The sequence below is a fragment of the Talpa europaea genome (genome assembly GCF_964194135.1).
Source record: "Talpa europaea genome assembly, chromosome: 14".
NCBI classification, from domain to species: domain Eukaryota; kingdom Metazoa; phylum Chordata; class Mammalia; order Eulipotyphla; family Talpidae; genus Talpa; species Talpa europaea.
In genome coordinates this window covers 49,291,020-49,303,688 of record NC_140082.1, presented here as the reverse complement: position 1 = coordinate 49,303,688, position 12,669 = coordinate 49,291,020, and the positions used below count along the sequence as shown (strand labels likewise).

The 12,669-nt window shown below is 44.8% G+C and overlaps 1 protein-coding gene across 1 annotated transcript in view; it reads right to left on the bottom strand.

Annotated features, from left to right (window-relative positions):
• The window catches only part of EDARADD (EDAR associated via death domain), a gene marked incomplete at both ends in the record, with an annotated part of 54,694 nt that extends 46,447 nt beyond the window's left edge, over positions 1-8,247 (bottom strand). The window contains one exon of the mRNA XM_084254035.1: positions 8,217-8,247. Within this exon, the coding sequence (XP_084110161.1) occupies positions 8,217-8,247 (31 nt within the window). The remainder of the gene's footprint in view (positions 1-8,216) is intronic.
• Between the last annotated feature and the right edge of the window lie 4,422 nt (positions 8,248-12,669).

Below are 12,669 nucleotides of genomic sequence, written 5' to 3'. Positions count from 1 at the left end.
AGGACTTTGGGGATCCAAACAAGCATGGCCAGATGACTGATTAAGGTAATCATTTGTGTTTGTTCTCCCTAGATATTTCTCTTCTGAGAATGTGCCTGGGGCATTTCCTATTTCTTTGTCTCAAAGGTGTTGAAAACACCTAAAGGAGAAGAAATGTGAACATCTCTGTCCGATGACAGTCAGTAGTCACTGGAGAGTCTAAACAAGGGGCCCAGAGCAGTGGGGGAAATGGAGAATCTATTGCTGGTATCCTCTCAGGGAGCAGGAGATAGGTATCTATATCTGCATGAATGGGGCCTGTGCCTGGTCCTGGCAGAGTCCAGAGTGGCAAGACCACATAAGGATGCAGAGTGGACTAATCCCGGGCCCCAGGGTTTCCGGAGGCACTAAAAACTAGTTGTCTAAGCATCATCTTTTCAGATTCCTGTGTGACCCTAACAAGAAGGCCAGGGCCCTGATTTTAACTGTAATGACATTTTCTGCTGGTCAGTGGAATATGGACTTGGATTTGGATTTCAACTCATTAAAAAAAAATTGTTTTTGCTAACTCCATCCTGAGTTTGCAGAACTCCTGCTCCCCAGGTGACAGCAATTATAACACAGAGCACTTAGTGTTAAGACAGTGTATGTTCAGAACATAGTAGAAGCACATAGGAAGAGCACATGCCCAACACCGGGGGAGTGGCAGTGGGGTTCAGAAAAGCCTACAGAGGAATCGATATCTGATTCCAGAAGGATGCGTTGAAGTTAGCTTCAGGAAGGGACAGGGGAAGGAAAGCATTTGAAGCAGAGGGAACCGCATAGGCAAAGGCCTAGAGATGACAAAGAACATGACTAGTGCACTTCGAACAAGTCTAGCCAGACACACCTGCATTTACTTTTCTGGGTTTTTTCTTTCCATCCTTCTGACATTCTAGTTCCTGACTGGGGAGAGGGTGGTAGAAGCCACCACCAAGTAGCCTCAAGTCCCTTCTTGCCTCCTTCTATCACAGCCTCATCTCAACTATTTCTTTTTGATAAAGTGGGCGACAATATAGTTGACCCTTGAATAACATGGAGCTTAGGAGCACTAACCCACCTGTGTAGTTAGCAACCCACATACAACTTTAGATTCTCCTGAAATTTAATTCACTGCCTGCTATTGATGGTTATATCAATTCACTGCCTTACCAAAATCATAAATATGAGAACATATTTTGCATGTTGTATTATATTTATCTTACAATAAAGATAGCTAGAGAAATGAAAATCATAAACAGAGAGCATATTATTAACAGACCTGTACTATATGTTTGATACCTAAGGTTATACCATTTACTATGTGTTTGATACCTGAGGTTATACCATTTACAAAAACAATCCATGTGTAAGTGGACCCTTGCAGTTCAAACCCATGTTGTTCAAGGCTAGCTGTGCTTTAAAACATTCCTCCAACCAGTGGTGTGGTATTTTAACAATGAATTGTCAATAATAATGAAGTTTCCGGTCAATGGGCTGTGAAGGGCATGGAGTGCTAGCGTGCAAGGAGAGAAGGGGTTTCTAAATGACCTTCACGGCATCCTGTGCAGATACTGCCCATTCTATGATAAGTCAGTCCTGCAGAAAAATTAGTATGGAAAGGAAAGGAGATAAAGAGGAGGAAAAATGGAAGAGATTGCTAGAAAAGGTGGAATTACATGAAAAGCAGCAGTGAGGATGCAAAGAGGACAGTTAAAAGGAAAGAACACCGGGCTCTGGATCCCAGCATGCTACTGAGAGTTAGTGTCTGACCTTGAACAAGTCTAATGGTGTGACCTTGGGCAAACCTAGCAGTATGACCTTGGGTAACTCATATAACCATGTGCAGCTTCAGGTTTTTCCTTTGTAATTTGAGGGGGACCCTGGTCACTTGTTCCCATACTTAGCCAATCATCACCCTTCTAGTCAAGTCAGGCTTGCGAACCAGCAGGCTGAAGGAACTTCCACTCTCCTTGGAATGTGACCCAACTTGGTGATATAACCAATATGTCTCTGAGGCTATGAGGTGACAGGAGGGACAGGCAGCAGCAACATGGGTCTGAAGCAACATGGGTCGAATTTCTCTTGGCTCAACTTAAATGGAACTTAAGATGAGGAGGACACAGAGAACTCAAGTTTTTTGTCTTCTGAAGCATGACAGCAAAGAGGGCAATCAGGAAAGGCAAGATGATTAGAACTAGAACTAAAGACACTTTCAGGTCTTTTGCTATTTTCACTTGAATGGTTATGACATGTGAGCCTTTGACATAGACCAGGCCGTGCATTAAATGTTCCCTGTTATGGCCAAATATACTCAAGATCCAGAGCCACCATGACCCCATGTGTTCTGTCTGATGCTGTGCCTTCTCCCTGTCAGCTGTTTCCATCAACAGTAAAGGACTTTTGTACTCACAGGCCCAGAGTGGTACACAGAGGTTATTCAGAGGAGGGCTTATCCTGGTTTTTTGAGGTTGGTGTAGAAGTTATTCAAATATATTTCTGAGAGCTCTTGGAGCTGTATGCTTACAATATTATTAAGTATAAAATCAAAGAGTTTGTGGCCTCCCGTGGTGGCGCAGCAGTTGAGCACTGGGCTGTGAAGCTGCCCGCAGCCTCTGCAGCGCTGGTTCGATCCCCAGCCCCAGTGAGGGTCCCACATGGCACGTAGACCTCTCCTGCTGCACCCGTTGCTCCCACAGTGTATTTTGTCAGTCTGCCTGTTCTGTTCCCTGCTCTTGCTCTGGTGAATTCTCTCACCCTCCCGTGCTTCTGACTATACCCAGTGCTTGTATAAATAAATAAATCTTAAAAAAAAAAATCAAAGAGTTTGGTAGCTTTAAAAGGTGTTTTGTGTGTGTGTGTTTTCACAGGCCTGAGGTAACAGCAGGTTAAACCCCTGACGAGATTCTAGTCAGATGAGACTTGGGCCCCAGAGGGGACTGTAAACAGAAAGGGGCCATGTGAGTGGAGGTGTCAAAACCTGTAGTTCTGGTGGTGGCAAAAAAAGATGGGGCCCTTCCTCCTGCCATAACTCTGTTTCAGGCAGTGCTTTTTCCCAAAGCTGCCTCCCTCCTCCTGGTCCAACAATGTTAAACAAGGCATGGGTCATCCCAGATGATCAGGAAGCTGATTAAATGGGAGTGGATGGCAGTGAGAATGTTTAATCCTAAATAAATAAATAAACAAATAAAGAATGTTTTGTTCACATCTTCCAGAGAGTTCCTCAAAGGCATGACAGAAACCCACTGTGAACCAATGTAACATGGCCTCTGGAGAATGCACCTGGCTTTGCTCTGAGGTCTCAGGGGAGGGCAAGCAAGGTAGGTTACACAGTCACCTGTTTCTCTGAACCTCAAGTTCCAGACCTGCAATACTCAGGGGTGAACACAGAGCCCCCACAAGCTCTTCCAGTTTTAAAGTCCATGAGTGGTGATAAGTAGTGGCACCACAGGGAAAAGCAACTCAGGTGGAAGAGTTGCTATGGGCTATGGGCAGCCCTGCTCACAGCAGTTTCAATAAGTGACAATAAGCACTCCTGCTTGTTATACTGTGCTGTATGGTTTACATGCAGTCTTAGAGGGGCCCCCTTCTCACATACTGAACTCCCAAGGTCACAGGACAATGGGAGTGAGAATTTAGATCTGGGACTTTTTGGCTTCACAATCTTCCTGTTTTCCCCAATCTTCATGGTTCCAGAAGTAGTTCATGCTCTGACCTGGTAGTCTCTTGAGAGGGACTCTGTCTCCATATGTCCCCTTTTTTTATTAGGGTTCCAGTCATACTGGATTGGAGCCCACTCTAATCACCTCGTTTAGATTTGATTACCACTCTGGAGACTCTTTCCATATCACGTCACGTTCTGAAGTATTCGGGGTTAGGATGCCAGCATAATTTTTCTGGGGGTGAGAAGCAATTAAACTCACAATAGTCCACTTCTGATCTCCCAAATTCTTGTCCTTCCCACATGCAAAATACATTTACCCAAGTACTCCCAAGCCTTACCATTCCAGTATTATCTCCAAATCCAAAATATCATCAACTCATGAACTACTCAAAGACCCCACACACATCACATACCAAATCAGAATCAGGAGCGCCCAGGAACTAGGCTTCCAGCATCCTCTCCAGAAGGAACATCGCAAATTACCCAACACACACACCAGTGGGCTGCACAGCAGCTACCCTGTCACCCCTGACATCTCCCTCTACTCATCCCATTAGGTAAGGACCAAGAGTTCCCACAGACAGTTTCTCAAAGGAAGTTCAAAGATGTGTAAAGATGTCCTTTCAGAAAAAATAAAGGGAAGCAAGTCAGAGCTTCTGACTTTCTCAAGGATCATGAGCCAAAAGCCTATGTGCTTTCTAATGAAGATTTAAAGAAACTTCTTTGAAAAGGGGGTGGAAATTGTATGGTGAATATAATCAAAATGAAAATGCATACATTATGCAAAAAATGAAAAATGATGTAAGAATTATATAAAATAAAATAATTCATTAAAAATGACTAAAGAAATAAAATGAGAAAATGTTCATGTTTGTGGGAAAAAATGAAAATGCTTTGGAGGTGTGATTTCAGAGTTAATTTATTTTTCATTTATCTTATTCTACCATTATTATAATTATTGTTATTGGTATATATTATTATTATACCATTGACCCACAGCTATTTTCATTGCTGATTATAAAGAAGCCCTAAAATCCTAATCATATTCAGGATTACCAAAGCTCTCAGCAGGAGAAATGCCCTGTGGCTCTATGGACACACTGTTTAATTTATCTTCCTCTCTGTCTTTTGCTGTAGTGTCATGCCACCATCCTCAGAGCTGAGGCTGAACAAGCTGGAAAAGGACCAGGGATCACAGAGTGTGCTCCCAGAGTAAGTTCTCTGAGGGTGATGGAGCTTTAGCTGTGCCCATCAGGGGCTCACACATAAAGGGTGTGCAACCAGAGGGGCAAGGAAAGTGGAGGAGGAGGAAGCAAAAGATGACAAAAAGGATTGAGAGAGAAGATTCAGAGGGCAGTAGAAGAATACTTGGGTAAGGAAGTTAACTGAGAACACAGACAGTATCAGAAAGAAAAAGAAATAACGTGGGCATTGGAAAAAAACCATAGGGAGGGGAAGAGAAAGAGAAGAATGAAGGGAAAGCCACAGCCTGCCCCCTCTCTGGTGGATGTGAAGAAAACACTGGCTGGTCCAGCTTAGTACACATGGGTGCTTATGAAGTGGCTCCCCCTTAGTCCCAGTTTCTGCTCCCATTGCTGATGGAGTGTGTGAGGACAGCCGGCCATCTTGGACCCATCTAAACATGCAGGAGGGCTTGGAGGGGAGCTGAGAGGTGAGATGTCATCTAAGGGGTGATGGTGAGCTGGCCTCTAGGGCCAGGGCTCCCAGGGAATAGTGCTGCTGGGCAATGCAGGGGTGCCCCGAGAACTACGGGAGAATACACCAAGACGTGCTCTGTGGCACAGACTTTGCTTACTGTAATGGAACCAAGAACTGGACCACCTCCTCAACCAGACTCTCAAAGTCTCTCTTTGCTTCTGTCCTTAATATCTGTACAAACAGGAACCAGATTATTACTCATATTTCACAAACAATTCTGAGTGATTCCAGGTTAGACTTTATTGGCAGTAAAGATAGAGTGAGATATCTCTGCTTTAACCAGAATGACTCTTTTCCTTCCATGTGCCCTCAACAGGTTTGTCAGCTTCTAGTATGGAAAGTTCTTTTTTAACTGAAGTGCATAACATAGTACAATAATGTATATACCTCTTTGATATGCACCCGTGTATATACAAACATCTTTTTTTCTTTTAACTTTATTTTTTTTTAAAGATTTATTTATTTATTTATACAAGCACTGGGTACAGTCAGAAGCGCGGGAGGGTGAGAGGATTCACCTGAGCCAGAGCGGGGAGCAGAGCAGGCAGAGGGGAGCAGCGGGCAGCAGGAGAGGTCTGCGCGCCATGTGGGACCCTCGCCCAGCAGCCCTGGGGATCGAACCAGCGCTGCAGAGGCTGTGGGCAGCCTCACAGCCCAGCGCTCAACTACTGTGCCACCAGGGAGGCCCTTCTTTTAACTTTATAAGGTAAATTCAGTTAACATATCTAATTTGGTGAATAAGTCCCTAAGATGCCAATAGGGAAGAGCTTTATCTACCTAAGATTTGAAGCATATGTGGCTAAGTTTTATGTCTTCCATTCACTCACTCAGTTCAAAAATATTTAGCCAGGGTTTACTATATGCTGCATACTGTGCCAGGTGCTGATAAACAGCTGAGCAAACCAGATGTGCACTCTGACCATGGGCTATGTAGTCTAATGAGAGAGAGAAACAATCAGCCAGAAATGGTGGCAAGTGCCAGGAAGGAGAAGTACCAGGGCCTCTGAGAATAGAAAATGTGGAGCTTGATTGAGGTGACTTGAACGGTGAAATTTGAAGGATGAGGAGGTAACCAGAGTTGGAGGTGGAAGGTGACTCACTGAGGTTGCCAGGCAGTCGGGAAAGCCTGTGCAAAGGACAGGAAGCTTTCAAGGAAACACAAGGGGGCAGGGGCTGCAGTGCAGGTGGGAGCCATTGGAAGGGGTTGTGAAGATAGGTGTGCAGGGTGTGGGAAACCACTGAGGGACGGAGGATTTGTAGGAAAGTCAATGCAGATTTCTAAGTATGACAGATTCTGGTTTGTTTTTAAAAGGTCACACTGGCCACGATTTGGTGAATGGGTTGGTGGAAGGCAAGAGGGGGTGTGAAAATACCGTTGGGAGGTGGGTTCAGGAAACCCAGAGAAAGTGGTAACTTGGTCTGGCAGGAAAAGAAGTGAAAATTCTGCTTGACAATTGGCCCTGTCTATGGCTTCATTATGGTCATGGAAGAATAGATATGTGTGTCCTGAAGCCACAGAAACTAAATGAGACATGTGTTCCAGACTGTGTGCACCCAATTTGCCTGGGCCAAGCAGACTAAGAGGCCCGTCACTGGAATCCAGGATCCTGTCACCTAAGATGCTATCAGCTGCTCTGGTGGCATCATCACACCATTTCCAGCTCCCCACCTTTTCCCAGAGCCATTGATTCTGGGGGCTCAAGCAGACCTGACTTTTGTCTCCCTTACCAGATTCTTTTGAATCCCCCTCACCATCACCATTTAATGAGAGCTGAAGTCACCCTTAGAGAAATCTGTCCTAACACCTCTTGACACCTTATCAAATAGGTTCTCAGAAGAGAAGGTGGAAATGGAGGTGAGAGGGGATGGATTGTAGGACTTCTCCCTTGATTTCCCCTTAGGTTTTTCAAACAATAGGTGTGGGGGAGGGGAAGGATATCCAGACAATATTTCTCTTGAAGACAAATTTAGATCTTTCTTTGAAATCTCAGGAAACTCCCAAACCCAGCACATCACCGTGTGTTCAACATTCACTGTGCAGCCATCTAGGTTAGGTTATGGTAGCATAAGGACAGAATTCCTGGAAGGTGAGGTCTGGGAGGATTTTAAATTCAAGTGAGAGATTAAGGGAGAGAAAAGGAGATTCTGGCCTCAGGTACAAAAATACACTATTTTTAAATAAGGACAGAACTAAAGGCCCTTCTCATCAAAGGCCTCTCTACAGGTGGGATCCCACAGGTGAGAGCAACCTTTTGGCTTTGTGGATACTACTTTGCAAAATAGCTCCGAGGGCCAATATTTAAAGCAAAACCACTTGATGAAAGTCATATCTGGAGAGAAGAGAAATGTGAAGGCATGTGGCAGGGAGTAAGCGGAAGGGGGGAAAAAAGAAATCCACTCCAAGTGCTTTTTTTTTGCCAGAGAGATTTGAGACTTGTTTCAACCTGGCATCCCCGGTCCAGAACAAAAGCGGCTAGTAGGACGCGGGCGGACGCGTCTCGGGCACGCGTGATCGTGTCGATGGACACCGGCCTCGGCGGGCGCAGGCGGCCAGCGCGCGAGCGGCGACGACCAGCGCTTCACCAGGCGGACCGCGCGCGTCCTTGTCCTGGTGGCCGGAGCGCCGCCGCTGTCCCCTGGCCGGTCCAGCGCGCACCCGGGTCCCGCGGAGGGGGTTAGCGGGGGTGGGGAGCGTCCGGAGCCTCCCCAAGGCACCCCCGGGGGATCGCGTTGGACTCAGCCCCGATGGCCCGCGTTGTCGCCGCCGTGGGCGCCTGGAGAACTCCCGGCCCGCGGTCTCCACCCCAGAGGAAGGCGCGGTGCGGTGTCACTTTACCTGCGCGCAGAGGGTCGTCCGGAGAAGCCATGGGGCGCAGTGGGGCAGACGGAGCACCCGAGCGAGCGGGGATGGGCGGCCTCCGGGACCCGGGGGAGCGGGACGGCCGCGATGGAAGGACCCGCGGCCCCGATGCGCCCAGAGCAAAGCTCCCCGGCTTTGCGCGCCCCTCCTCCACCCCCGCCCCGGGTCTCCGCAGCTTCTTCCTCGTGCTCACTTCCTGCTCCGGCAATTAGCAGAGCCCCTTCTCCGCGCGTCCCTCGATCCCTCCTCCGGAGGCGCAGGGCGGGAGCCGGGGTGCCGCGGGCTGGGGCTGGGGCTGGGGCTGGGGCTGCGAGGTGCCCAGTGCCTCGATCCCCCTGCGCACGTCCCGCCGCCCAGCTCGCGCGCTTGCTGCGGGGGAGAGACTGCAAGGCAATTAGTCGCTTTAAAAGTCGGCCGTGGTCGTGGGTCGCTCTCCTGGCCCCCTAGTCACGCCCTCAGCCAGGACACAGCTCTCCGCACACAGGCCTGGACTGAGACGCCTGCCGGCGATCTAATATTTAGACAATTTCCTGATCTTTAGGCAGAGTATGCCGCTACATGATGGCACACGCTAATAATTTCTATTTTGATTTTTCTCTGGCATTAGTTGTTACATGACCTCCAGGGTAGGTTCTGCACAAAAGGAAAGAAAGGAGAACGCCTGATGCGCTCTCACACCACCTCTCTAGAAAAAGGAGCTTGGGAGTCTAGGAAAATGTGGAATTGGTCTTTTTTTTTTTTTTTTTTTTTTTTAGAGATGATTTAAAAGGGATTTATATCAATTACGTGAGCACAGATTGGAGTCATTGGCTAAGAATATATGTAAGATTGTTATATTTTAACTAAACCTGCCATCCTTCAGAACTCCATTATGCAGAGATTATAGGCAATTTAAATATAATAGGAATCCCTCAGGTGCTTTTAAACAATCTGTATCTGCCTTCACACATAAGAACAAAAAGGTAGGAACTGGCTTGAAAGAGACCATGCCATGGCTTTGAGGGTACAGTATCAGCAATTTGTCATGAAGGAGCAGCCTGTGGCTGAAGGCACAACGCTGGAGAAGGCAGGAAAGCAAGCACATGTCTACATACCTTCTTGATAACCAGCGTCTCGCTGGGTGCTTCTCTCCACCTGTTTAGTAGTAAGGAGGCCCATGGCACTCTGCAGGTTGACCTCTTATTCTCAGGAACAGGCCATGGAAGAAATGAGAGGCTCAGCCAAGAGGATCCTGCTTTGTCTAAGAGTTTAAAATCTAGATGAAAACTTTCTGAGAAATTTGTGAGTGGGAGGATAAACTTCCTTTTGCTCTGTGTTCTGATAGAAAGGGAAATTTTTTTTTAAGGGTATTTTCTCTGAGAATCCATTTTGAGGTTTGGTTTATGGTTCTTCCTGTACTCATGAAGATAGTATTGTCTCAGAGGTGGGTAGTTAGGAACCACAGATCAAGTTAGGCTATTTTGTTAGCAACACAACCTCAAAGCATTGCTCTTAAAGCTGCCTTGTTTTCCAAAACCCTGAAAGATGATTCATCTTTTTTTTAAATCACTGCATTCTTTATTAGATCAAAATGAAGATGAGTGGCACAAATGTACTTTAAGGTTAATTTCTGAAAAGGAAGTTTGTAGATAGGTTATTATTCCCTCTCATTCCATTTCCCTACACCTCCTTTTCTGTGAATTGCGAACATAACCAATCATTATCTTTATTATTCCCATATGCTTTGTGAACTATAAGGTATAATGCAAATGGGGGTTATTATTTTTGTAATTTACAAAAAATAAGTGATTTAAAAGAAATTTTCATCCTCTGAAATTCCTAAAGGGTTCCCATACAAACTATTTGCTGTCACATTAGGTTTAGCTAAGAGGGTAGTTCTATGTGTATCTTACTTTTGCTTCTATTGTTTTCCAAAGAGGATTGGAAATGCTCTTTAAAGTGGACATTTTTGACATTTCTTAGTAGCACCCAGATGCTCATGAATCACAGAATCAGAATAAATGAGAAGAGCAGATTTGGTGCTCGTGAAGGCAGACATGCTGGGTTTGCCTCTCACATGAGTGTGCGCTGCTTTAGTACGTAACCAAAACTCTGAGTCTCTAAGAATTTTCAGAATTGTGAAAATTCATTGAAATAATGTATATAAATATCTACACCAGTACCTCTTACATGGTAGTTACAAATAAGCCAGCTACCTTCCTACCTTCCTTTTTTCCTTTGAACTTAGGCTGTTGAGAGAAGTTCCCATTGCCTTTGTTACAAGAAATGAACCAATATTTATTGTAGTGTCTGTGTGCAACATGGATCAATGATTTGATTGGTAGAATTCATGAATATAATTTTTTAATAACTCCCTGATCCCTCCACCATGCACCAAACAAAATGCCAAGTCATGGGAAAATCAAAATGAAAAATCTCTGACTAATAAGAATTGATAGTGAAGAAAGATTTGCGCATACTCTTTCAGTATAAAGCTGGGGTAGTGATTTAAAGCAAGATGGGATATATGTGGAAGAAAAGCACTGAGATAGATAGAAGCCAAGTGATTCTGTGGTGACTGCTCTGTGACAGCTTGCCACAGAAGTTTTCAGACAAATTCTAACACCTTTTTTCATGATAATATGGCTATCATCTTTAGTGAGGAAAAAATTGTTGGCCTCCTATCTTTTCACAGATAATGACAATTATTAGAAATGTCATCTTCAAATGGGGAAAATGGCAACTCAAATGATATTTTTTGATTCATCATAGAATATAGGTTTTGTTCATTTTACACCATTTTGAGTAGGCATTACTTAAATTTATGCAATCTAAGATTGACCAACATGACTCCCTCTTTTTTATTTATGCATACAAGACCCGGGGTACAGGCTAGAGGTGCAGGGGGTGAGAGGATTTCACCAGAGACAGAGCAGGGAGCAGAACAGGCAGATGGACTGAAAACACTGCTGAGGGGAGCAGCAGGTGAGACAGGAGAGGTCTGCTGCACCATGTGGGTAGCTCCCTGGCCGGCCAGGAATTGAACTCATGCTGCAGTGGACTGCTTCACAGTGCGGCACTTAACCCCTTGCACCACCAGGGAGGCCCAAATAACTCCCTCTTTCCAAGGGTATATATATTGTATATAGGAAACAGGGCTCCCTGACAGCGTCTGATACATATAAAAGTAGTATAAAAGTAGTTAGAACTATCAATACAATGGGAGTGGATGCATTTAGGAAAACAGCCAACTCCCTATGATCCAGAATTGGACAGTCCCTCAGCTCAATTTACTTAATACACCCTAGTGAAATTGTACATGGTAGAAGGGGCACAAACAACAGTTAATAAGTTAATTGGCCTTCTCCTTATTTTTGGAATAGATATGTATTGTTTTTTCCAAGGTATATTAAGGCAATTGTAATGGATGTCTGTTGTTTCACCATCTGACTTCTCACAATAATGGCCTAGTTTTCTTCTGGAGCAACACCATCCCTACTCCCTACCACATGGGTAGGCACATGACCTAGACTTTCAGAACATTGCTCAAGGAGCTTTGGAAATGCATGGGAGCTTTGCTGGGGCAATTGGGAGATAGGTCTTTAAATAATTAGACCCAAATCACACTACCAATATGTGGTAGAAGAAATGAATAGGAGGGAATATTTAGGAGTGTTCATCACGGAGAGCCTTGAGTGCAGGGCAAAAGCATTTGAAACTTTTTTAAGCAACAGGATACCAGGAAGCTGGATTTTGAAAAGTGGCATATGAAAATTGGTGTTTTTGGAGGATTAGTCTGGCAGCTGTGTGTAGGATAGAACAGAGCAAGGAGAGAGAGCACTTCATCTTCACAGACCCCAATGTATTGCAGAGTTGAATGTATGTCCTTGTCCTATGTGGTGGAATTGTCCATCTGAAAATTTTGTTTATTTATTTTTTAAAGATTTATTTATTTATGTATACAAGAACTGGGGTATAGGCCAGAGGTGAGGTGAGAGGATTCCCCAGAGATGAGTGGGAAACAGAACAGGCTGATCTACTGTAATGCACTGCTGAGGGGAGCAAGGGGTGAGACAGGAGAGGCCTGCTGCTCCATGAGAGTAGTTCCCTGGCTGGGGCTCAAACTCATGCTGCAGTGGCTGTGGACAGCATCATAATGTTGAAACTTAACCCCTTGTGTTATCAGGGAGACACACACATCTGAAAATTTTAAATGCTCATTTGCCTTTTTAAGCCACAAACTGATTACTTTGTAGACTTGCACATATGAATAAAAATGGTATATTTCAAAATGTTAACAGAGAAACAAAAAAACTTAAATCAGTAAAATATTATCTTTGCTTACTTGTTTGTCAGGGAAACAACATTCTGGTACATATATTTAATAATTCTTAAAGTCTTCGCTGCTTCTCCCTTATGCAATGCCCTTTTACGTATAGATTAAATCTCT